This window comes from Xiphophorus maculatus, chromosome 12, assembly GCF_002775205.1.
Source record: "Xiphophorus maculatus strain JP 163 A chromosome 12, X_maculatus-5.0-male, whole genome shotgun sequence".
NCBI lineage: Eukaryota > Metazoa > Chordata > Actinopteri > Cyprinodontiformes > Poeciliidae > Xiphophorus > Xiphophorus maculatus.
The window spans coordinates 12,386,566-12,413,979 of NC_036454.1; the positions used below are offsets into that span (position 1 = coordinate 12,386,566).

General features: G+C 37.2%; 1 protein-coding gene across 1 annotated transcript; it reads left to right on the forward strand.

The window, feature by feature from the left end:
- The first annotated feature begins 15,355 nt into the window (after positions 1-15,355).
- On the forward strand, positions 15,356-27,367 carry smarcad1 (SWI/SNF-related, matrix-associated actin-dependent regulator of chromatin, subfamily a, containing DEAD/H box 1). The gene is made up of 24 exons (XM_005795029.3): positions 15,356-15,799; positions 16,186-16,324; positions 16,412-16,541; positions 16,956-17,025; positions 17,227-17,321; positions 17,410-17,508; positions 17,739-17,817; positions 17,933-18,052; positions 18,156-18,805; positions 20,534-20,730; positions 21,111-21,201; positions 21,874-21,973; positions 22,130-22,189; positions 22,350-22,425; positions 22,535-22,670; positions 22,756-22,887; positions 23,137-23,232; positions 23,955-24,072; positions 24,161-24,276; positions 24,490-24,678; positions 24,771-24,889; positions 26,073-26,255; positions 26,363-26,472; positions 26,764-27,367. The coding sequence occupies exons 1-24, from the start codon at positions 15,694-15,696 to the stop codon at positions 26,823-26,825; spliced, it is 3,273 nt and encodes a 1,090-aa protein (XP_005795086.1). The 5' UTR covers positions 15,356-15,693; the 3' UTR covers positions 26,826-27,367.
- The last annotated feature ends 47 nt before the right edge of the window (positions 27,368-27,414 follow it).

Below are 27,414 nucleotides of genomic sequence, written 5' to 3' on the forward strand. Positions count from 1 at the left end.
TGCTCATTGCCCTCATGGGAGGTCACACAGTGACACAAAGTGCAGGTCACATGTGACACGTGGGTTACGGTAATAATATGTGACTGTCAGTGCCTGTGCATAATCGAAAGATCACTGAGGACACTCATACTGTCGAATTTCAACTTTTGTTTCAGAGGTTACTGAGGTTGCTTTTGGGTTTTTAAATTTTGGGTTTTCTAAATGTTTTTTTAAAAAAAGTCTTGGATAAGCTTGATGACTTCTTAAACTGTCCGTTCATTAGCTAAGAGAACTCCAATAATATTAGATTAGTTTTTCTTCTTTAGCTAATTCCTAATAAAAGGTGTTTTTGCTCTCAAAATCCAGTCTACAAATGTATCCAAGATACATATAAATGAATGTTTATCAAATAATAAGAACAATGATCATTTTTGTTATTGTTTTTGGCTACAGTTTGGTTATGAAATATATTCCTTCGTTGAGATTAAAGAAAATCTATTTTTCTGTTTGTCATGCCCACAGTTACTTTAATCTCTTCTGCATTGTTTTTTTTTTATTATTATTTTTCTGCAGTCGTCTTATCACTCCTTTCTGTCTACATACCAACCTGTCTGCTTCCGAGTCTGCCTTTCTGCCTCTGAGTCTGCGTGTCTGCCAACTGAGAAAGGTCATTTCTAAATGGGCTTAGGTGTAAACAATGCTTTTGGTACCAAAGACAGGGACAGCCAGTACTCCTCCTCCGTCTGTACTTTTTACCTTCTTCACTTTTGTCCTCATTTGCATCTTTGGGTTTTGTTTTTGCATCCTTTCTCTACTATTCTCCTTCAGTTCTTTTTGGCCTCTTACCACCTTTTTCTCTGTCTCCCAACTTCCATCGTCATGTCTGTTCTTCCTTTGCCTTTGTTTTCCTCTGCGCCCCATCAGTCTCCATCAGGAGGAACCTAATAGGAAATCAAAGATTCTGGTGGAAGAATGGAGCGGGGCTCAGCATTACTGTCCCCTGGGTCCTCTGCTGAAAGAGGAGGGCAGAAAAGACTCTATGCTGGCACTGTGGAGGGGAAGGTTAATGCAGCAGATAGTCTTTCCTTGCTCTTTTTTCATCTCTTTACTCTTTTCCCCTCAGACACGCTCTTTCTCTTTTCTGACTCTTTTCTTGCTGTCGTTCATTTGCTTAAAAACACGTCTCCTTCACTGGGTTTTTAGTTGGTAAAAGGGGCAATTGCAAAGCGGGGAGTGAGGCTTCATTTGCAACCCACTGCCGCACCGTCTGTCCTTTGGGATGTGGTGAATGGCTGTGGAGTGGATGGTGCGCGTGTGTGAGCCACCCTCGGCCCAGCACAGAACGCACCCTTGCCCTTGAAAGCACACAGCCTATAGGAAGCAATTGACTGTATTGCCCTGTGAACTCAGGTACGACTGCCTTTTCAAGCATGTCAAGAATTAGTCAGGAAGGTTTGAATCAACTTCTCTCTGCACTAAGGCATACTATTTTATAATTACTTACATTTTTACATAATAAAACCTTTTTTTAACCAAAAGCCATTGATGTCTCACAATTTTGTCATCATAACAAAACAAATCAGTATATTAGCTTTTTTTTGTCTGTGAGTTGAGTTCTGTTTCATGATCTCCGTGTGAAACATCACAGCTTCTAAATATTTGTGTGTGTGCTCACTGTTGCAGTCCTACGTAAATATAAAATATATATATTATTTTTTTTCCAAAAGAAAATGCATATTGGTAAGCTAAAATAACTAGGTGCGATGCTACTATTGGTTGATGTTTTCACATCAGCCAGTTGAGGAGTAGCTCTATTTTTCTTAGCACTGATTAGCTGAACCCCCAAGAGCAGAAAGCAGAGACCTGTATTTATTAGGTTTCGGAGGTATCAGAGGTAGTGCTAAGCTGATTTGCATTGTGCACATAAATACATATCAAGGTATATTTGGTGTTTGAACTACTAAAATAGGCAGTCCTATACATGTTTGAAGATTGCAGTAGAAGATTGCAGATTTTAGCTGTCTGCTGGCAGCTGCGTTTCCTAACCTGTGCAAATATTGGGGTCCATTGTAATATAATTTCAGAAAAATACATGTCTCAAAGTATATCTGCACTAAAGCAAAGTTCAGTAAAAAAACAATCATTTGACTAAAACTGTGTTTTTTTTTTTGTTTTTAATCATATGTTTGGATAACTTTTCACTGTGTGGATATTTGTGCATCAGTAATAAGCTATGTCAACAGAATGGCAGAAAAGGCCATATAAAAGTCATAGCAATGTCCATATGTAATCCTATGTTAGGTTTTCAGTGCAAATCTGCTCAAATGTAAGTCATTCATATCCTGATATTGGTTGTAAAAGCTTAAGCAGGTAGCCATGATGAAAAAAGTTAAGCAGCGTAAATTTCTTTCTGCACAAGGATGTTCAAGGAAGGGAGGCCGATACGTGGAACAAGGTCGCTCATACATGCTGCAAAGATGAGAGCAAAAAGGATTAACAGCAAACACTGGCATGAGAGGCCAGATATGAAAGAAAATTGATTTTCATGTCCAACAATTTCCTTTGCTATATCTCGTTTTCAACTTGCGACTGTGCACCACCCACCTGCCCTCTGTACTCCCCCACAGTAGAGTTCAGATTCTTGGAAGGTGTTGGATGTCTACAGTGTCACAACTAAACAAAACCATTTGAAAACAAAGTGGGCTCATGAATGTGCCGGCGCAATCCGACCCCTCTCCCTTTGTGGCTGTAGAGAAAAACGGCCTCTCAGAATCAAGGGGATGGAGGGCGAGCGAGGGGAGGCACACCATTTCAATCCACAGGTTACCCCCTGTCCACCCACTCAGACCCACTTTTACCACGTCCTCCCCCCCCCACATACACCCACACTTTTAAGTGCACCCTTCAAAGGTGAACATGCTTTCTGAAACAGAGCAGCCAGTGTTACAGTACCTCCAAGAACAGGATACTCCTTCCTTTTCCTTTCTTATTCTTTTCTACTTTTTAATCTTACCTTTTTTCCTCCTGCATAAGATTATAAGCTGTTTAAAAGTTCTTGTAACTATCTGAATGCAAATTAACAAGGATATACTGTAGTTACAAATGGAAAACATACTGTTTAGGCTTAAAAGTCATAACTGCCTATCATTGTTTACATTAATTTTGAACTGGAGCAATTGAGAATGCTGAGAAAATACTTCACCTGAAGTTTAGATGCTTAAGAATGTTTTTCTCTAATTCATTTGGAACAGACATTGTATAAACTGGAACCAGGTGATGCAGCTATTTATCACAAAACAAAAAAAGAGATGCTTACATATTTAGAGATATGTTTTCTATCTAACTCACAGCAAAAGTTGTCTGACGTATAAGTTATGTTGCTCTTCAAGCTTAACATTCGTGTGCAAAATGACTTGCAGTGTAGTGATATTATAATTTCAAACTTTTATACAAAAGCGTTAGTGTGTGTCAGCTTTATATATGTATTTTGACTTCATTCCTTTCTATCATGTGTTTATGAGCTTTAAATGTTTTCATACTTATGTGTAGGAAAGTGAAATACAGATTCACTATATGAATTGATAATTTAAAGTAGGTTATTATGCTGACTTAGTCGTGGGGAAAATCTTCATATCACAACAAGCTGTTTTACTTTGAGTAGGTATTGAAAATATATTGATGTTTCTGTACTATATTTTACAAATTCAGTAAATTTCCACTGCACTCTCTGCTGTCTTGTGCAAGATTTTATTTCTTCTTACCTTTTAATATCTGAATATTAAAAGGCAAGTCTAATCTAAAATAATTAACTACAAATCTGAAAACAAATGGAACATATTAAAATTATTAGAAATGCATCCTTGAAATAGATGATTGGACGCGACCTTGCATCATTAAGTTTTTAGCTGAACTGTAAACTCTGTCGGACATTTTATTTCTCATTAGCAAAACTTTATCTCATACTATTTCCTTATTTCCATTTTTGCACAATGCCCAAGTATGCAAGGCGTCTGTCTTGTCACTTCTGCTGATTATGGGAAAGTAAAACCCTCCGTTTGGGTGCGCATATGTCAGCGTGATGAACTGTCTGTCAATCGCAGTCTGAGTTAATTATTTTGTCGCCCCGCTGGGTGTTAGTGTGTGTCAAGAACTCTGACCTAGAGAGAGCTGGAGATGGGAAACACACACTGAAGCACACATCCACACATTCTTTCCCTAGAGAGTGAAACGGTCCAATCAGGAGCGTCTATTGGCCACCTGACTTCAACGACTCCTTTAAGCAGTATGGAGCAGTGTCATGTGTTTATTTGTGTTCACAGTCTTTCATTAATAATTAAACAAGGTTACTACAAAATGTTTTGATGAATTTATTGATAGATGATTTCAATTATTTATTTTATAACTTGACATGTTCTTACTGAATATGTGCCATCAATTCTACATCATATCAAACGAATCATAATCTTTGAGAGAAGCTGATTTATTATTGCCACTAGAAAGCTTGTGTTTGAGTTGAGCGTTTTGTGGAACAGTATGTAGCAAGATAAGATGTTGGAGATGATTGGTTGAGATAAAAATAAGGACGAACAAGTGATGGAGTAAGAACCCAATGCACAGCTTTTGCTATGGTCCTCTTTATCAGACCAGTGACTACACAAAGTATAAAATAACACTTTTAAACTCATTGCCACACCTGAAAGGCTTGTTAACTCCACAGAAAAGCTTAAATATGTTTAAATATTGAAATCATAGTCCTAATTTAAAAGTAGTTTTTGTAATGCCAGAGTTGTTTTTTGTTTTGTTTATTGTCTAAAACTTCTTAACTGTAAGCTGACCAGAGAAGCTGAATCCATTTTTAAAGTCATACAGTCAGTACCGCATCAGTAGGCTTCAACAAATCTTCCCAGTCTGATCAATACATACTGCAGCTCTGAATATACAATAACAAAAACAAAACAATTTTTGTTTTCTTTTCATATAATACCAAACCCTAAATCCCATGCTTCATTCTCCTATGGGACTGAAATGAAAAGCTTGTACAATAACCAGCACCTACATGTGTCTGGCCCCATAAGCTCCTCCACACTCAACTGCGAGCTGAATTGATGGAGAGTAACCAAAGAATGAAAATTAAAACACTGTCACCTTGTTTTTGAAGATGAAACACAGAGTAAAAAGAAAAGCAAGGGAGGCCTGATTGGATTAGCAGCCGACACAATTGCATTGTGTGAAGATTTGCCTCTGTGCTGTAAATGTGATTGCAGCCAATAACATGTCGATTAGGGAGCCATGGCTGGACTATTGGAGGCTTTATGTGAGGCTGCAGAGGAGGTGATTAGATTAACTAGTGCTGGTGTGGGAAGCCCTTCGAGAGGGAGAGAGAATACTGATGAGAAGGTCCAGAAGTAGCCAGTTGAATACTAACACCTCCTTTCCTTTCATGTAGTATGTTAGAGTTTAAAGAAAACAAAGAAAACTGAGTACAATTTAAAATTTTTCAGAAATCTGCTTGTTTCGAAGTATGCACTTCTTCTCCTGGATTGCTCTTAAAACCCAAAGAAAGCAAATATTTACAGCTGAATCTGACCCTCATGAACCACATTTCAGAGGAAGAATTTACCGTCTATGTAATTCTTCTCTCATTCACCTCTTACTCTCCTATTTGGGATGGTGGCGTTTCATCTCAAGCTCTAGTTTTGGGATCTTTGATGTCCTTCGCAGTGTTCCTACGACTGCACTGTTTGAATTGAGATTTACAATGTTTCTCCAGCCAGGTCTCTGTTGGAGCCACACCATAGTCCTCAGCATCTACTGACCCCAGCTTGTAATAAAAAACAAAAACAAAAAAACCCCAAACAGATTTAGACTGAAAATCTTGTCCTTGTGTATTCCTGCTTCTTTTGTGAAAATGTTGTGTTAGCACAATCGCTAACTTGACCTATAACCCCAAACACATCATACATGACAATAACATTGGCAGATTACATGTTCATGATTGTGCAGCAGTGGTTCAACAAAGTTCGCTTTGTAGCTCATCATTCTTGTTTATTTGTGGTGTTGTGTTTACTTGTTGTGAAAAAGTTCAGCATATTAGATTGCATCACAAACTTTAAAATTCCTGGAGTCTTTAAATCAATTTAGAGGCACACACAATAATAATTGAAAATTCAAGGTAACATTGACCGAAAAATGTTTTTCTGTATGATCCAACATTCTGGTGAAAAGTTAGAGGAGGAGTAGCTCCTGTTTGATTCTAATCTCAGCCCAGAGTGAAGTTTAAAATGACTTTTCCTCATATGGACTATGTGTTTATTTTGTAGTTTAGGCTTACCTTAATGTTATTTAGTAAAAGCTAGACAGTGATTGAGGGATTAATCCTTATAATCTTTAATAAAGTGTTAAAATACCATAGGATTAAATATATACATAAAAAGTTACCTTTCACTTGTAAGAGTTGTTAAAAACACAGTGGACATTTTTATGCTTATTTTACTGATTAAGATGCCATTGACTTTTTCTGTGTGTTTTGCTCATCATACTTCTTTCTGTGTCCTCTCCTGATGGAAAAAAAATGTCTTCTCTTATTTCAACTTTACAAATTGTCTTATCAGTCAGTGAAGTGATTGGGGCCAAATGAAAACATGACCTCTAGATGAAGAGAACCCTCAGATACACAGATCTAACTTGATAACGGCTCAAGGAAGAAGATATGCCACATACTTAACTCCACGCGCACTAATCAGCAGTGATAGCCATATGAGGATAAGTGAGACCAGTGGAGTGGGAAACAAGTTTCCTTAGAGTTATTCTTCTCATACCTGGAGAAGGAGGGAAAGCAGGTGCTATTATTACTACCCTGACTTTGTGATTGGTGATTAGAAAACAGGCTGAATGGGTGACTAATGTACTGACGAATAGGAAAGGGGGAGAATAAATGGGTTGATTATTTATTTATATATAAATATATATATATATATATATATATATATATATAACAGGTTTTTTTTAAAAGAATATATAAAAAAGAGTAATATTACACAGAACATCAACAATTTAAATAAGTATAATTTAATTTGGGCCTTAAAGTCACATAGGAATTGTTTTGTTGTTAAATGTATTTATATACTGTATAATAACGTTTATGTCTTTCAATGTGAAGCATTATCAGAAACAAAAACTTCAAAATACTATAGATTTTTGTAAAATGTAACCTTCCTAATAGCCTAAGTATTTTTTGGCAGAAGTGATTTTGGCAAGAAAAAACGTAGGAAGAATATGAAATGTCAGTTTTAGAATCACTGTCATGATTTTAATGTTCAGTAAGATTTTAGTATGTTTTCTCTAAATTCATGTTACATGTCTTTATAATTTAGGATCACGGTGTGATGAACTCAAAAAGGTGACATAACTTTTAGCATGTACAAAGACAGCATTTCCCTTCTCTTACTTTTTTACTTGAGGGTTCCAGGATGGAGGAAGAATAAGAGAGAAAGAGAAGAGATGGGAGAAGAATAAAGGGTCACACTAGACAGTGGAGGCTTTGTTGGCACTTATCAGGCTGATGGCAAAGCTCTGGACCCACAGAGGAGAGACATTGAATAGAAAAGGCATGTAGGAGTGTGTGTTCCTGTGTGTGTGTTGGACTATGTAGTCGGAGGACAGTGGGGAATAAAAGATAAGAGAAAGGATTCAAGTAGAGATCCATGAAATTTATGAAGTGGTAGAATAAAATTGGACTAGTAGGAGGCATTGCACCTTGCTGCTTACTTTACCAACCAAAGTATATCTTCAGAAGAGTTTGCAGAGGATGAAACAAAAAGTTATGTTATAAAAGACATGCGATATGGAGGAGGAGGACACCAAAAGCAAAAATAGGAAGATCAAATATGGATTGAGTAACAAATCCTGAAAAGTCCACAGTGATGCTCATGTAGATATTGTAATGAAAACCAGGAAAGAAAGGCAGGATTAGTGAAAAAAAAGTTTTCTTTTGTTGTGTTTGTTGCTCACTTTCTAATCGAAACTATTGCCAACTTAAAGAGAATAAGACACAAACACACACAGTCAGCTTACAGCTTACAGCTCCCAGCTCCCCGCGGCGTGCATGCTGAGAAAGGTCATGTCAGACATCAGCTCCCGTCGTGTCAGTTCTTCTTCTCCCACAATTCAACACAGCTGACGATGTCATACCAATAACCTCCCTAGAAAAGGGAAACGGTCAATGGCCCCAAACTTTCACACAGACATAAACATGGTTATGACACATAGTGAAAATGCACACACACGCCTTCCCCGAGTCTCGTCGAACACACGTATTTAGATGCATCGGGGTCTCTGAGGAGTCCGACCCCCAGCTGGTGCCGACCAGCAGGGGAGCTGATCTTGTGCTGACATTCCCATCTAATCCTTCTAAACTTCCTAAGCAGTTTAGAAAATGAACTGAATGGTATACACACACACACACGCCCCAACTTACACTTTCATAGCTGTCATAACTCGTCTAATATTGGAAAGGTTTTTCAGTTTTCTTTACCCCCAAACTTACTTCCCTCTGGATGACCTTGTATGCATAAAAATGTTACTTTGGCATGTTGCGTTCAGAAAGGCTTAAATTCTTTGGGAAAAAGATTCATATAAGTGCCAGAAACAGAGATTTGGGTCCATGTTGGCATGATAACGTCACACAGTTTCAGCCAATTTGCTGCTAATCTCCAGGGAGCACCTCATACCAAAGGTGCCATGTTGAATTGAGATCTGGTGACTCTGGAGGCCACTGGCGTTCACTGTTGGGGATTATTTATGCTTTGTGATTAGGTACATTATTCTACTGGAGTCATTAGAAAATCTGGTTCTTTATCTTCATAAAGAGAAGGACATTGTCAGCAAATACACTTGGGTAAGCTTTAGTTTTTAAATCATGCTGAATTAGAACTTAGAGGCCCAAAGTGTACTGAGAAAAGGTCAACCCACCATTATACCGCCATCACCATATCAATAATACTCCACAAAGTTTGACTGTAATGTGTGGTTATTTGACCATTTGATGCCTTTTTGATACCTAGTCCAGTCGTCCTAATCATGTCTGATACTAACAAGGCTTTTTTGTTCACACAATTACTGCTCACTGGATTTATATATTTATTTTTCACTTTTTCAGACTAATCTATGTAACCCAGAGAGATGTTTGGGAATGAAAATCTCAATATACCACCTTTTTTTGGCACACTCAGACCACCATGTCTGACACCAACAACCACGGCATGTTCAAAGTCATCCAGTCATCAGAATCCAGTTACTTTCTTATTCTAACACTCAAGAGCTTTTTGCACTACAGGCCCAGACTGGCCCCCTTTAGCCAGGCCCTATTGTACTCCCATCCTGGTTGTTTTCCATTGATTGAAGTACCTCTTCAAAAGTGGGTGGGGACTATCATGTCAATCAAATTTCTGCTAAAACTGCCGAAGCAATCTCCCCAGACAGAGTAACAGTTTCTTTCTTGGATGTCCCATATGTATCCTCATGGAAATGGATGCTAATTAGTGTTAGTCAGGAAGCTAAGGAAAATAATTACCTCAGATTTACCTTTAATTAAAAAAAAAAACAATTCTCATTTGCACATTGTCTCGGAACTGGACTTGCATTTGTTGCTGTGGGATTTCTCCTATTGTAGGGAAGTGAGATGCAGAAATGCCCTCATTCACAGACCTTTCGACTTCTGATTGCTTAAATTGGAGAAATGTTATTTACATTTACCATTAAAACCTTTGGCTGAAATGGCACTTGTAATCCCAGCCCATCGCAGATTCATCCACCAGTTCAACTTCAAAACCCTGAGACATTTTATTAAGTACAACCGATCCAGACCAGAAAATCGTAAGATTACATATACATTAAAGCTACAGCACATGAATAGCTCATAATTTAAGGCAATCGTTTAATTTTCTTGTTTATATGCAGTTACTGAGACCATAGTCAGTGTGTGTTTTTTAACTAGACATGCTAGTTAAAAAGTGCTTGGTGAATAACTGTATGCAAACTAAACTCCAACACTGGTGTTAGAAATTAGCTTGCAAGAGCATTTAAGTACTCTTATTCAAAGCAAATGCAACATTTTAGAGATATAAAGGGTTTCCTATCATCTAACCATATCAAGTGAAAAGTAATTATACTACTGGAATTTATTTAAAGGGCTTCATATAACTGGTGAACATGAATAAAGTCAAAGTTGACTGATTTAAAATTAAAACGTGGAATCAAACACAAGAAAATGCTCAACCTGAAAATATCTAGCAGAGTTTAAGTATGATCCAGCCAAACAAACCCTCGCCAGTTTACAAAGTAGAATAATAAATCACACAACATATTACATGCCTGACAAATATGTAATTAGCATAATTTCTGGAGAAAGGTGCAAAGACACACACAGTCAACCTTGTTCTTTTTGAATAATGTTTTTTAGGCAGCTTGGGAATCAGTCATTGTCCTCCTGTCTGTTTGAGTGTCTCTTTCAGCCTAATTAAAACACTGAGATTGTGTGAAAAATGCCAAATAATGGCAATAATTTCTACATTCATTGAAAACATTATGGATGATTAAACTATTCAGAAATTCAACTGAGGAAAAAGCAACTTTTTTAAATTGTGATGCCCCTTAATTAATATGTTCCCATTACAATAAATAGGCAGTCGGAAGGAGGAGCATTGTATTTCATGAAGCAAACATGAGGGGGTTCTGAGATATAAAAGTAATTAACTTTTTTTGATTAAGGAGTGAAAACAGGAGGACAGCATGGAGGAATGCAGTGCTAACAAAGCTCAGTTTGACTGATGTTCTGTAAGGCAGCCAGTAGGATCAGTCTTTGTCTCTCTCAGGATTGGTGGGTTGTCTCGGCTGCTCTGTGCCATCACCTCCTGCAACACGGGAATTCTCCCCTGCTGCTGTTGCTCTTTGCATGCAGACAGAAAGAGTAGATACATGAGTGATGACTAAACAAAAGCTTCACAAAAGAAGTCAAATGAGTGGTTGATACGTTTTCCGACAGCAGTTTTCCAAGAGGTGTGTCTTAATGCAATCATCCTGTAGGTTATAAAGGTAAGGCATTAGGGTTAGATTATATTGGATACAGTGCCGTCCACACTTTTTGGCAGTACAGATAGAAACGTGTGAAACATTTTACAATAAATGATTCTATAGTATAATCCCATACTGAACATTTTACAAGAATTTGAGTGTATTGATTCATAGTAAAAGAAGTCTAACACTGACACGCGAACAGTAATACTATCGGAGCATTTTTTTTAATTCATACTTTACTTTTATTTTTTTTTACTTTGATGACAGTGTCTGGGAACTTTTAATTAGCAATATGTGATAACTTGTTCTACTGCTGTATATTTTTTTTTTCTGAGACAAAGACCCTTGTCTCTTAGCCACTCTTCAAAATGCGAAAGACTACAGACTATAATACTTTCAATATAATACTATAATGGTTGTGTGTTTAAATATTATCTTACCAATAAAATCATAGCAGATTTTTTCCTGTATACTGCCAAATTACATCAATGTGAAAAGATGTCCAATATTATTTCATTTTGAAGAAGGACTTATTGAATACATAGACAGCCAACTTGTTAACAGACAGTTTTATCCATACAAGCTGTCAGAAGCAGCCCTTTGAGGATATTTGTGATCTTGATATGACCCAAAATAAAAATGAGTTTGACACCCTTGCTGTAGAACATGCCTCTCAAGTAAAGCAGCTATGTCATGAAATGAAGGACTTGGATTTTGTTTAGTTACTTTTTGATTACTGCGCCATTTTGGTGGGATTTTGCAGTCTAGTATTTTCTTTTTTGTTCTTTTTGCCTATATGTCCTGTATGCACATTTGTACTTTTCAGTGGTTATCTTGTTCAGTGACTTCTCTCTGTGTTTCTTTGTAGTGTTTATGTAAACTCTGTCATTTCCAGCCCTTCTACCTCTTTGCCCCAGTTTCAGCTCCCCCTCAGCTGTTCCAAATTCAGTTGATCTGAAACCTTTTCACTGATTCACTAAACTTGTACTCCTCATTTACTTGCAGTCTCTGTTAGATCGACGTGCTTCTATACCCATGCCTCACTGATTTGCTCCTTGTCATTTCTCTTTACATATCTTCTTCTTTGCGATCTTCTTGATTGTGCCTGCCTCCTGCCTGTACTTGGGGCCTAAATATCTGCAAGGCCAGAGGATCAAAGAGCAACTTTCAATAGTGAACCCTATAACTGTGCTTCATCAAAAAGCAGAAAGAAAAATACTAATTGCTTTAATGAGAAAAAAATAGTTAAGCCCCTTTGAACTTATACTTCAATTTGTCCAGATGTGAAGTTGAAATTAAGCATTTTTTCCCTGTAAACTGGTGCTATGCATCTTTCCTTTGAAAAGGTCAATGAAATGTTGTACAGTGCACAGAAAAAAAAAGATCTGAAGGTCTACATTTTCCAAAAAGTAGTTGAGACTGGTTAAACATGGAAAACCTGGTACTAGTTAGAAGAGAAATAAACTTCTTAGTTACCAGACTGACCGAGAGTCCCAGAAGGACCAAGAGTAATGGAAGACCTGATTTGATATCAACATGAAATTCCTTGTCTGTTTTTGGCCACTCAAGAGTTAGTAGTTAGTTTTAACATCAAATACTACTTATCCTTAAGGAAACCTTTTCTGAGTTTTTGAATGTGTGCATTTCTTAGGATGGGAGGGGTGTTGCATCCCAGACATGTTACCACGGCAACAAGGTGCTCCCTGCCGCCGTCGGGTCTCGGCCAAGTTGGGCGCCATGGTGGCTGAATGGTGACAGACACTGTGACGACACCACTAGGACACCATAGATGGGTCACATTTATAAATTCACACATAAACAGACATCCCTATTGTTATATGTAAAACCAAGTTTAACATGTAATATTACAAACATGATTATATTAAATAATTTAGGTTTGCACTTGCAACCTTTTTACATGTTGTGTGGATTAAACCACCCCATGTAGACATACAGTATAAGAAATAAGCATACATGCTGCATCTACTGTTGTCCCCAAATTAGTGCATTTGGGGACAATGCACATATTTGGGGGCAATATTAGATGCAGCATGTATGCTTATTTCTTATGGAAGTAGTTTTATGCATATGTATATGCACCCAAAGTGTTAGCAGAACTTTGGGTGGCAAAATTCTGCTAACACTCCATTTTCTAAAGCAGCAAGAAACTTCACATAAATACCTTGTTGCTTTTATTTTCTTATATGACCGGCAAGAACATCCATGAACATGGTCACTGTACTATTTTATGTTCTTGTGTGTTGTCTGTGCATGGTAATGACCAGTGACAGCTTTAGGACAACCTTGTGATTTATCTATCTGAGATGCTGCACACACGATTGCATATCTGTGTGTTTGTCTAAACACACAGGCATACAGTTTAAAACAAACTTGATCTAGCAAAGTTTAAAAAGTTAGCATGAAAAACAAAAATAAAACGTTATCATAAATTAGAGGTAAGACACAAATGCATACACCCACACAGAACTTGATTGGGAGACAGAGGAGAAGCAAGGAGCCACAGTTTGAGCTTCCCGCTGCGAGGGGTCATGACCCCTATCAGACTCTGTGTCAGTCCGCCTATTGTGTCCGGGCCTGAGCTCTAACACACATACATGCTCACATATACACACACGCTATGCTATAACTTACATGGTCTCCATGACAATGGTTAGGGCGACAGTAAGGCGGCAGGAAGGGGCTGTAGTGGCTGCTGCGACGTTCGAATGAAAAGGCCCAACCTAATCATCATCATTCAGCCACTGTACTGGTGTGGTCACTTCTATGTGAAGAAATTTTGCATATTGCACTTATTTTCAGGTAATTTATAGCAATGGATGGTTTAAGCAAGATTCCAAAATTGAGACACCACAATAGAGTCAAACATTTAATCAAAAGCACCTAGAAATACAAATGACAATTTATAAAAAAAAAATTATGTGAAGTTTTAAAGTAATCAATCAGTATGTGACTATGCATTTGCATGTACATTTGTTAAATTTTTGAGGGGGTTGGGTTTTGACCTCCTGTAATGGTAACTTTGGAAAGTCACATCAGGGGAATTAAATCTATAGCTGACATTCAACAGAAATGTGTTAAGCTCATATTGACTTAAAGTATTTCTTATGCGACATATTAAATAAGTATATGTCACTAACAGCTGCTGCAATCCCTTCAATAAATATAAAATTGTTTTAGTCCTTATCTCTGCACATCATACCATTTTATGTGTTTGTTCCGTTTCAAGTTAGCTTTAGATATTTTTACCACTGCAGTGCAGTTTGAACAGTTTAAAATATGCTCTTTATGTTTGGCTAAATTAACATAATTGGCAAAGACTCAGTTTCTAGGAATGGGCAGAACAGGAGGAAGTTATTAGGACCTACAACATATACACTGCATAGGTCAATGTTTAAAATAATGCCTAAAAACTTTATAATTTTCTTTAACAACTGTCATCAGTTAGTGCAGCCCTAACATGATTTTAAAAAGTAGTTTATATTTTTGGCAGTAAACTCTATCATATCCTGTTGAATCTGCTGCCCTCTTTTGTTTGAACAGAGAATGGATAACAGACTATTTTGGTAGTTTACCGCCATCTGATGGACACATTTCATTCATCAGACTTGTTGCATATCAACAAGCGTTCGCATGTTCATGAAGAAATGAAAAAAAGTCTTCCTGATTTGTAGAATTGATGTTAAGTTGTTTTGTTCTTGCCTGTTTGACTTTGGGTTATAAGCACTAACCTAACGCTATTGAGTTATTGCTTATATTGTGGGGAGTAAACTACTCACATTGACTTATTTACTTTTATTTGAGAAAATTTTGGGGAAAAAATGTACTTTAAGGTCTAGTAGTTTCCTTAACTAGAGCAAATCCTACTTCATTAAAAAAAATTCTGGACACTATGTCTACTGTAAGTAACTTCATTAAAAAAATTCTGGACACTATGTCTACTGTAAGTAACTTCATTAAATGAAGAAGAAATATTTTTTAACTGAAAATGCATAAGGCACAGACACACACCTAGCTGGTTCTTCTGTTATTTTTCTATCTACTGAGGCTTTTGCGCCATTTAGAATTCAAGTGAATGTACAGTAAACAATGCATTTTGTCACTGGAAATACTTTACCCATACTTATTGATTTGGAAAAATGTTCCATATCCATCCACCCATTATCCAACTGGCTTATCCATGCAGGGACGCAAAACGGAAGTACCATGTAGAGTATTATCTTGACCCGATGGTGTAATACCCGCCCACTTGTGTTCCTGACCAATCATCAGTTCCTACTAGCTGCCTGACTAAGCGGGAAACCGGCTTTCCGCCGTGTGGAGCGCAGATTATTCGCGTATTGATTTTGTTTTGTCGTGTTGTTTATGAAGTGCGCTACTTATAATTTGGTTTTAAAGCGCTGCGGTCAAAAACAGAGCAGTGACAAAGCTCAAAACTCGCCGCCTGCGCTCAATTTTCTTCCTGGCCCGTGTGCTAACACCTGGCGCTAGTTAGCTGGATCATCGCGTTAGCTAACGGGGACGTAGATGATGATGCGCTAGACGCAACAGACAACATACTGGCTGAGTAAAATTAGACAAAGGGCTACCGCGTTCCGATATAGACATTAAAGGTTATCTAAAATGAGTATGTTCAATCTAGACCGCTTTCGATTCGAGAAGAAGGGAGCAAACAAAGATCCAGGCTGCGTGTCCAAAAGTCCGGATTCTGAAAAGGAGAACGAGCCAGGTAACTAGCAGCAAACTAGCATGCATTGTTGTTAGCCAACACTTTGTGACGATTAATCTTAGTGACACACATAAAAAGATACATTACAATATTTTCAACGTGAGTATAAGTCCATGTGGTTCTCACGTTGCAAAGCAGAGATGTGATCAAAATGCATCTAAGCACATGTTGGATTGTGTGTCTGTGCAAAATCATGTTTGTTTGTTTATTCCAACAAAGGAGTCTCCAGTTACAGTACAGTTACAGTTAAGATTAATGTCAGCACTGATGCTACATGAGAGGTTATTTTAAATGTAAACTCCGCCTGTGAGTGGCAGTACATTTTAAATAAAAACGTTTCTCATGTACCGACTACGTAGATGCCAACGTGATCGTTTGTTTTTCAGCTCAAATGAAATCATTTAAAGCCACGCCAAAGTCCCACGCACGAGGTGTGATTTTTGAAGAAGTCATTTCCATAGATTTGGAGGAAGATGATGTCATGGCCGAGCCAAACACAAAAATACAAATAACCACAAAGAACAAGTATGTGATTCCCTGTAAACTCAAATGAATTTGACATGTTGCATTTTATTACTCTGACATAACTGACAGAGATGTTTCTGATTCTAGAAGCTCAGTTCAGAAGCTACCAGAAGATTTAGCACCACTAAATACAGATGATGAGGATGAGGAGATGGATGAGAAGATAAGCAAACTATTGGAATTGTTTCCTCAATTATCAAGAACTGAAGTGATAGAGGTGAGTCGGGTCCAGCTGTTTATTTAGTGAAAATGCTTGAGGTTAATTTTTGTTTTAGGTTCAGTCAAAGGTTACTGTTCAGTAAAGCAATAATAAAAACAAAAAATACATATGTTTTATTCTCCATATTGTCTTCTTCTGTCATGATGTTCAATCTCTCTCTTTTACATTTTGCATTATTTAAACCAGTGATTGCACATATAACTTGACTTATCCCAGTCATTTTATGAAATTACAATAATAAATAATTACGTTTTCTTTTGGAAATGGATCTTTCTTTCTTTCCAGAGCAACATGAAGACGCAGCTTTTAAAATCAAAAATTGTTGTAATTTAATGCTGCTGTGATTTAGTTTTGCGGAAGAAAATGATTGATTTTGATTTGTTCAACTCACTGTTTCTCTGATGCTTTCAGGTCTCTGGGAGTACGAGCACGTTGGAGGGCGCTATAGCTGTCTGCCTTTTAAAATTTGGGGATGAAGAAGGTAAATGCTTTTCACTCTTTGTTTAAAATCAAATTTTAAGCAGAAATCACAAATTTTTGGAGTGAAAAAATGTTGGAGATTCATGAAAAGTACATCAAATATTTTAAATGCAGAAAAGGTCAAAATAGAAATCTCTGCCTAAAGGCTTCTGATGTCAATCCTTTTACCTCTTTTGAGACATCTTCCCGTTTTTCCTCTCAGCTCCAAATGATGGCAAGAAGAGAAAGCAGGATGGATCCAGCTATTCTCAGGACAGTGGTGATATTCAACCCAGTAAAAGACGGAAACCGTCTTTGGTAAGAACATGAGAGCTTTTTGATTAACTTTAAGAACCTAATGTAGATTGTAAGGCTTTGGACTTTTAGGCATAATTTTATTGTATAGGTCTCTGATGAAGAGGGCGAAGGGGACGAACCAAGCTGGGAAAAGCAGGAGGCCATGGTGAGAAAACTCCAGAAACGGTTTCCGGACCAGGACAAGGAGGTGAAGACACACAGCAAATCTGACAGAGTTTAGCTTGGTAAACTGAAACCATTTTATGTCTCTTTTTAGTTTAAATGTATCTTTAGTTAGTCACATAAGGTCAAGTGAACCAAAGCACTGAATGCCTTCGGTAATTGTACCAAAGTAAAATGTTTTTTTTAAAAAAAGAGAGAAACTGAAAGATGATGATTATTATTATTGTTACTCTTCTGATGATGTTGCTGGTGTAGGAGTTGAGGATGGTGCTTCAGGAGCACAACTGGGATGTGGAAGAAGCTCTGCAGGTTCTTCAGATGTTCTCAGAATCAGGTACGAATCCAATTAATTGTCTGGATCTAACCAATTTTTTTTACCTTTTTATAATTTTGATATTCAACAGTAATTCCTGGACTGACTGAAACTTTCTCGTTTATTTAATTGATAGATAATAGTAGCACCAGCCTGGTTATTCCAAAAGAGCAGAAATCAAAGGGCAAAGCTGAATCAACCAGGAACTACTCAGAGGACAACAGTGAAACAAATGGGATGAGTACCGATGACACAGGTGCAGAGAATACATTTTGACTGAAACTAAATATAATTTTTTTTTTCTTCAATAATTTCTTGTAATCAGAATGTGTTGGTGAGCAATCTATTTCTTTTGACAGAAAACAGTTCTACTGACTCTGATAATTCAGAAAAAACAAAACCAAAAAGGAAACAAACGTCAATCAGAGATTACAAAGACTCAAAGGGTCAGAAGTCTACTGAAAGAAAAAGAGAAGCACATCATGTGGATCTTGAAGACCACAGAGACGTTGATAAAGCAGATGGGAACAGTACAGATAATACAAAGGACAGTGAAGACGAGTCGGAGCTGGAGGACACAAAAGTCTCCAAACTTAGTACTGGCATTCATAATGTTCACTCACGGATTGCGTTTTTATCATGCTCTCGTATGCAAACCTCTACCTCATCCACCTCGAAGCCTTCGCCTTCCTCCTCAGCCTCCCAGGTTTTGTCTAAGTTTTCTAGCGACACGAGACTCGCAAAGAAGCAGGCGGCGGAGAGAAAGAAGAAGGCACGAGCTACTGAAGAACAAGTCAGTTCTGATGAGGAAGAGGACGTAGTAACAAGCGAGTTTGAGGACTCTGACGACGAGCTGGAGAGCATCAATGTCAAGAAGGATGTGAAAGATGAAATACTTGCGTTTTTCCAGGATGCATCAATAGATGAACTGTCCCTGATTTCTGGCTGTTCTGTTAAAAAGGCCCAGAGGATTGTGGAACTGAGACCCTTTGATAGCTGGGAATCCCTGGTGAGATTTATTTTTGGTTGGTTCTTACAGAAATCGCGTCTAACTTGCACATAATCATTCAGCATCAATCAAATTTGGAAATACTTGGAACTATTACCTGTGTGTGCTAGTTTGTAGGCTTTACGCAATAAAGTGCGTCTTTGTTTTAAATTTAGCAAGTTCTAAGTAGATTAAATTTCATACCAACTTGTATATATTCTACATTAATGGTTTTTTCTTTCTATTAATGTAGTTAAGTCATTAAATTTGCAGTGCAAACCCACTGTAACAATATATATTGATGCTGTTGTGTGGAAAAATATTTTAGAAAAACAAAACTCATCCATTTAGTGTTTGACGTTTCCTCTGATTTTTTTTTTTATAACTTTATTTTTATTGAAAATTTTTAGAATACTTTCAAAAAGAAAAATCAAAAAATACAGAACAAACAAAACAAATATAACCTACTGGGGGGAGACTCCTATTCTAGAATTACAAAATTTAAGGGTACCGTTCATATCCAAAATTAGTCCTGTAACGTTGATGTGATGTTTATCCATTTTTCCCATTAGTCCTGACATTGCTCTTCTTGTGTCCTCAGTCTATGTGTTAGAATCTCCATCTCATATAATGAGTTCACAGTCTGTATCCATTCCTTTGTGGTGGGAGGATCAGATTGGCACCACTTCCTAGTTATTACCTTTTTGGCAGCCACCAACAGAATTTTAAACAAATAACAGTCATTATTAAGAACAACATTCTCCAAAAGGCCAAGATATAAAACCAGACCGGTCTTAGGTATTATGTAACCTAATATTATTACAATCTTTTTGTGTATTTCGTTCCAGAACTGTGTAATTCTAGGACAAAGCCAAAAATATGTGCATGATTAACTTTAAATGCTCCACAATTTCTCCAACACGGTTGAACAGTAGATTTGAATTTACTGGTAGTTTTGGGTGTTATAAAAAATCTGATTATATTTTTCCAACAATGTTCTCTCCAAATTCTGGAAGAGGATGTCGTAGTTTGGGTCTTCCAGATATTCAACCAGTCGTCTTCTGTTAGCAGAATTTCCAATTCCCTTTCCCATTTAGTTTTAATATCCAAAGTATTAGTGCCTCTATTTTCCAATAGATGTTTATACAGTAAGGACACTGTTCTGTGTTTTTTACCCTTATAGGTCTCGATCAGCATTTTGACAATCCCATTTTCATTTTGGTCTACTCTGCGTTTTATCTCTTTGTTATAAAAATCCCTTAATTGCAAATATCTAAAATGGTCTTGAGTTCTTAGAGCAAATTCTTGCTGTAGTTCCTGGGAACTTTTGAAGTGCCCATCTTTAAGGACTACGCATAACGCTGTTAAACCTCTTTCTAGCCACTGTTTAAATCTTAGGTCTTGAGTAAAATATTTGTTATAGGCTGGCCACTGGATCAAACATAATTGTTCCTCTAGTTTGCATTTCCGGATTGTATATAACCATTTACCCAGTGAGAAACTGGTAATAGCATTAACTTTCTCAAGTGTATTCTTGGTGGTCTCTATATCTCCAATGATACTCTGCAATGTTTCCTCTGATTTTTAGTTTCAAATACATTTTTTCTTTTAAACCGGTAACTTTTACTTTTGTAAATCTTTGTCCACTTTTAATATCTTTTAAAGTATGAACTGTTCATAAATACATTTAACACAGCATGCATACACTCTATAATGTGCAAGCTATTAAATAATGATCTTCCTCCTCAGTGGGATGTCTTCCACAAGGGAAACGGACTCTCAGACGATTTGATGCATGGCTGCAAGGTCGTCCTCAAAGAGAGGAAGGTTATCCTTGGACTCATGTCTAAATGTCAAACAATTTCTACAAAAATGGTGCAACGGGTCACAGAGGTGATGGAGAGTGGGACTGGCTCCACAAAACAGCCCAGTTTACTTAACAGCCAGTAAGTAAAATTCACTACTGACCATTAATTTACAAAAAATGTTGCACCAGTTTGTGCCAAACTTGGACTTCTTTTTTTCTTTATACTTCATTTTTCATGTAAAATGCTTGTACAAAAGAAAAAAGTTATTTTTCTGTCACAGACTGTTGTAAAAGACAGACATTTAGAGTTAAAATAAAAGTAAACAAAAGATGTGGTAACGATTTATGAAATGGCAAGCAGCAGCAAATTAAACTTGACTTTGTTGAGAAGCTTGTAAAAATAGTTTGTAGTTTAAGCTGCCTTATGAATTTGGATTGGCTACATTTTAATGAGTAAAAATCTTTTATACATCATATAAAAGTGAGTTTTGCTTACTTTTCTTATTGCTTCCCTTTCAGGTTGCAGCTCAAACCGTATCAGCTGATTGGCCTAAAGTGGCTTATGCTTCTGAATGAACACAAACTGAGTGGCATCCTTGCTGATGAAATGGTATGGAAACATTTGGTGGATTTAATGTAGTGCCATACCAGTATTCGTGTTGTCCAACAATGGAATAAACTTGTTTAGATCTTTTACCCTCGAACCTGTTGACTTTTGGAAAGTAACATTTATGTCATGATGACCTCCTGCCCAGCTCTCCTGGTTTCTCCTCACAAGGAGAGGAGAGTCTGGGCAAACTAAACACCAGTCAATTTGTTTTGATTGTGATCATCAATAACCAATATTGACAAGTCAAGGTCTAATCAGTGATTTTGTTTTCAAAAAAAAAAAAAAAAACTGTGTTGGACATCTAGTTTTTGCTGTAATTTTCTTATTTTGTGTTACTTTTCCCACATAAGTTTGTGATAAAACTTTTAATTTAATGTCTCTGAAAAGATCTACAGAATTAATAAAATACTTGACATGTTGCATCAAGTCTTACTAGATCTCATCCAGTTGATGCCCGACACTGAGATTGCTCTAAAGCACATATGGGTGTGTTTATTACACAGATGTAAACTCATCTGAAAAGAGAAACGTTTTTTATTTACAATTACAGAGATTGTTGGCGTTTATGCTTTTTTCCAACGTTCATGTAATCTAAAAGGAGAACTTTAAATGTTGTGTTTTTGTATATTTTTCTCAACACGTCCATTTCCTGTTCACATTTCTTGCTCTCAGGGTTTGGGGAAAACCATCCAGGCTATAGCATTTCTTGCTCAGCTGTATGAGAACGGAATAGAAGGTCCTCATCTCATCACTGTGCCTTCCTCCACACTGGGTATAGAACCTTCACACATAAAATGCAACATTTTCTCATACAGTTTCTTACAATATATAAGTATCAGTTTTAAATACCTTGTTTTCTCATATATTGCCTCGGAAAAATAATTATTAGCCTGCGATTTAATTTGCTTGTATTGTTTCCGTCTATTAGATAACTGGGTTAGAGAGCTGAGGCTGTGGTGCCCTGCTCTTGAAGTTCTTATTTATTATGGTAAGCAGAAGAAAAATCACCTTTTTCATATCTACTGTTTCAATATATAAATTAATCGTTTTTTTCCCTTATATGCTGCATATAAGAATGCTATGCTAATATTCTATAGATTTCATGCCTTTTCCCTCTGAAAATCATTGTGTGCTGTTCTTTTCCATAGGATCTGTGGAAGAGCGACGCTACCTCAAACATGACATCCTCAACGGGGAAGTCCATTTTAACGTGATTGTGACGACGTAAGCAAACGCTTTCAGGCTGAATGGAAATCGCTGCTGATTTTGAGTTTAATGGACGTTTAACATAATTCTTCTTCTAACTGTTGCTTGCCATTTATTTCATTCACAGGTATAACTTGGCAATAGGGAACGACAGCGATCGATCCCTTTTTCGTAAGCTGCCTATCAAATATGCCATCTTTGATGAAGGCCACATGTTAAAGAACATGAACACTCTGCGCTACCGCCACCTAATGGCCATTAATGTAAGTTGATTTTTTCCTCTGTTTTGTGGAATTTACATTTCTTACCAAAGAAATCTGATTTAATGGTTTCTGTGTTCTCCTGCAGGCTGAGCATCGCCTGCTGCTGACAGGAACTCCTTTACAAAACAACCTGTTAGAGCTGATGTCGCTGTTGAATTTCATAATGCCTACCATGTTCTCCAACTCCACAATGCAGCTCTCCAAGATGTTTTCTATGGTCAGTATCAGCATGCATGCTTGGTATGTTTCCAGTTTAGTTTCTTTAGGAAAGACATTTCCCTGTTAAGTAGCTGTATATTAACCAATGCGATGATGATGGACACAGTGATGAAGAGCATCTGGTTTTACTTGTCACATTTTATTGTTCAGCTGTAATGACTTCTTATACCAGCTGCCGGTTTAAATGTAGAATTTATAATCAAATAGTTTTATGAAATTTGACTCGTTTTTTCCTTTTTCTCATTAGAAATCTCACGAGGAACAAAGTCGATTTGAGAGGGATCGAATTACTCGAGCCAAACTCATCATGAAACCCTTTATCTTGCGACGAGTCAAAAATGAGGTGAGTTTCTTAGGAGAAATGACAGATATTTATCACACATTAAGCAAACTCCATGTGATTGTATGCAATCATCATAGTGTATGGCTGAAGCTATAGACGGCTTGTAGAAGAGGGATGGTAATTTAAATGAGTTAGTTAATATGGATGCATCATGTGCTCCTATTGGCTGATAGGGTCTGACCTGTTTTTTGATTCTTATTAAATTGTAAAAGTGTTGAGGGTGCTTCTACAATAAGGCAGCACAATATATTTCGTTATTCATATTGAATATGACTGCAGTGCAATGATTGTTGACTGGTGTATTTTAACTGTTATAATCTTGCATTTAGTCAATGTTCACATCAGACATTGCACAAACAGTTAAGTCTGAGTGATAGAAGCAGAGAATGAAAATATTGCAACTGATGTCTTCATTGCAATATTGACCGATGTCGGCAGCATTGCAAAATTCTGAGAATACACTGCTTTGATTTACATTGTGAATATGGTTTGAGTTCTATCATTTTGATGTGCTTAATGTTTATCAGCTCTATACTTGAGCCGATGAAGCAAACTGTTAGCAAAAAAAGGGATTTAAAATATTTGCTTCTCCTAAAACATAAAATTACTTACTTTTATTTTCACTGTTATCCTAAAGAAATACACTCCCCTGTTGTGTCTTACCTGCAGCTGGATTATAAAAAATCATTTATTGACACACATTGGTGTGCTCATTCTTCCAGGTTCTCAAGCAGCTCCCGGCCAAAGAAGAAAAGATCGAGTTCTGCTCCATGAGTGAGAAACAGCAGGTTCTCTACGAAGCGCTTCTAAAGAAACTAAAGAGTACCACTATTGGAGAGAGTAAGACTCATTTCAACTGCAGGCTCCCTGTTGTATATGTGGGCTTTATTTATAACATAATGAAATGCAAACATCTCTTCTCTTTTAGAGCGTGAGCTGTGCAATGTGATGATGCAACTGAGGAAGATGGCCAACCATCCTCTTCTTCACAGACAGTACTACACCACAGAAAAGCTACAGGCTATGAGCCAACTTATGCTAAAGGTCTGTCCTGATACTTTGCTGGAGCTCACTTTTGATTTCTTTTTTCTTCTTAAAACTAAAACTATGAACCTTAAATAATTCTGCTGTTGTAATGTTCTCAACTTTACTCTCCTAACGTTGAGATGCCTGCAAATATCCACCTTCATTTGATTGATGTTTCATTTTGCAACATCTTGTTTTCTTCCCACTGTTATTTTCTTTCTTTCTCCTCAGGAGCCAACCCACCACGATGCCAGTGCTGCTCTGATTCAGGAAGACATGGAGGTGATGTCAGATTTTGAGCTCCATCGTCTGTGTCAGCAGTATTTCTCTATCGGCTCCTTCCAGCTCGACACAAGTCTCCTTCTCGACTCTGGGAAATTCCTCCACCTAAAAGAGCTGCTGGCCTCTCTAAAAAGCCAGGTCAGTACTGCTGAACTGTTTCTGTGACGCACAACCGAGAACATTTAATCCTTATTTACACTGAATATTTGGGCTTTTCTCTCATTCTGCAGGGAGACAGAGTGGTGCTATTCAGTCAGTTTACCATGATGCTGGACATTGTGGAAGTTCTCCTGAAACATCTACAGCATCGTTACGTCAGACTGGATGGATCCACTCCTATCGCTGACAGGTCAGGGATATTTGTTTATGTTTTAATACTGATAACTCATCGCCTGTGACCAGCGTGTTATGAAACTGATGAGTATAAGAAATGCGTATAAAAGTTGTATACCAGCCATACAACTTTTATACCAGAAACTTGAAATGATTGGTTGGATAAACATGGTGACCTAACCTCTCACAGGACCTCTGTTCATATGTCAACAGTTGCCGACATATGAGACATGCACTATTCTGAGAAATACACAGTGGTAAAGACTCTCTGTGCTGTGTGATAAGTTGTTGTTCTCCCCCATGAATGTTATCAGAAGAACATTCAGTGATCAACCTTTTGGTGCCGCAGTTTCGGTGTATTTTCACACACTGACCTTGCTCTCTTAAATCCAAATACTATTCACATCGTAGTACAACTATCCACTAATCTCTCTTTAAAACATCTTTTTTTCACCTTAACAAATATATTGTCTAATCAAAATCTTGCAAAAAATACCTGATACAATTTTACACATGGACGCTTCATTGTCCTCTATTGGTAAACAGGTAATATCTCTGCTGCAGGTGCATCTCAAGATATTATATAATGGGAAAACTTAAATTCAGCAGAGTAAAACTTTTGTTTTTATAAAGTCATCAATTTTTTTTTTTTATAATTAATTTTGATTATTAGAATTTACGAGGTACGAAAATCCAAAAGACCTGTTTAATGTTACACACAGCCTACTGCTTGAGAATCATTTTGCACAAATTAGTGCATCATTGCAGCGTGGCATCGAGGCGATCAGCCGGTGGATTGGCTGAAATGTTAAAGAAGCCGTGGATGCTCTAACCTTCTGGGTACTAATAATTGTCTTCTTTTTATACTTTCATTATTTCTTATAGTAGTAAAAGTTCAATATTGGCCTTTTCAGCTTCATCAGCTGAGTTTATTTTTAAGGTTGGAAAAATATACTGTGGACCAAAGTCTGAGGTCTTTTAAAAAGCTACATATTTTTTAGAATCTGTGTTAAAAATTGAGATTTACCCTCCAAGATAACTTCAAAGTAACTTTCAAGTTTGTTGTTGTTGAAAGATTTATCTAATAAAAACAAACATGCAGGATGTTAGCTTAGGATTTTGCTGAATAAATCCCTGCATTAAGGTGTTCTTCTAAACATTGCGGTATCTTCTAACTGCTCAGAATTTCTCTCCTGCAGGATTGTTTTGATTGATGAGTACAACACAGACCCAGACATATTCGTGTTCCTGTTATCGACACGTGCTGGAGGGCTCGGCATCAACCTCACCTCTGCTAACGTTGTCATCCTGCACGATATCGACTACAATCCCTACAACGACAAACAGGCAGAGGATAGATGTCACCGCGTGGGCCAGACCAGGTTAGAATGGCACATCAGCTTATTGTTTCGATCTGATTGTACATCAACACAGTTACTGAAGAAGACGACTTTATTTATTGATTTATTTACATCCTTGTAACTGGCAGGACTGTACAGGTGATAAAGCTGATCAGTAAGGACAGCATAGAGGACTGCATCCTGCAGCTCGGTCAGAAGAAGCTAAAGTTGGAACAGGACATGACTGCTGCTGACCAAGGTAAGGGACTCTGCGCACATAGATTATGTAATTGCTCTCTGGTTCTGCAATACTTCAATGCAACAGTTAAAGAGAATGCACTTAACTTGAAAATGCATTTTAGAATAAGCAAGACTGTAATTTGTGATAGAACCAGAGACTTTGACACAACATTTTACAGTTTTTCTTGCCATTACTACAATATTTTCACCAATATGGTGTGGAAAAGATATTTGATAAAGGAGATGTATATTTTTATTAGGTACTCTGTTAATTTGTGGGTTGCTGAATTGCTTATGCATTGTTCTATAGATGATGAAGGAAGCATTCCTGACGACATGGCCTCTTTACTCAAAGCCTCTCTGGGACTGTGAAGAACATCAGCCTTGAAACTCGTCTGAACTGATGAAGACATGTGACTTTGGGCAGGCTGCTGCCAACAATATTCTGCCTTGAAACAAGCTGTAGCACGATAACTGTGCCTAAATCACAAACTTTACCTGCTCTGTTTTTCTCCACACATGTGAACTGCCTTTGCGTTTCCAGGCTCTGTACATGTTTTGCTGGGTTAACCAGCTGTCACAAAGGGTTCAGTATTACAAGAGAAGCAAAAATGAATCACTTCATTTCACATGTCATGTTCATAATTATTCATATATAAACTTTCATATATTTTGGTTTGAGTTTCTATATAAAGTACACTTACCAAAAGCTAGAACCATTTTGAAAGTATGCTGCATGTAAAAAGTACCATCAGGTAAGAGATTCTGATACTCTCACAAGGCAGCTCTTCATGTACTGTATTTGGGGCCAATGCATTGGAAATGTACAGGAGTTACTGTAAAAGTTCTTTTTTAAGTCCTTTGTATGTTTCAAGGTTCATGTTTGGACTTAATAATAAAATATATAAATATCATTGGAATAAATATCAGTTTTTGGCGTCATTAAGATTTAGTTGAAGAA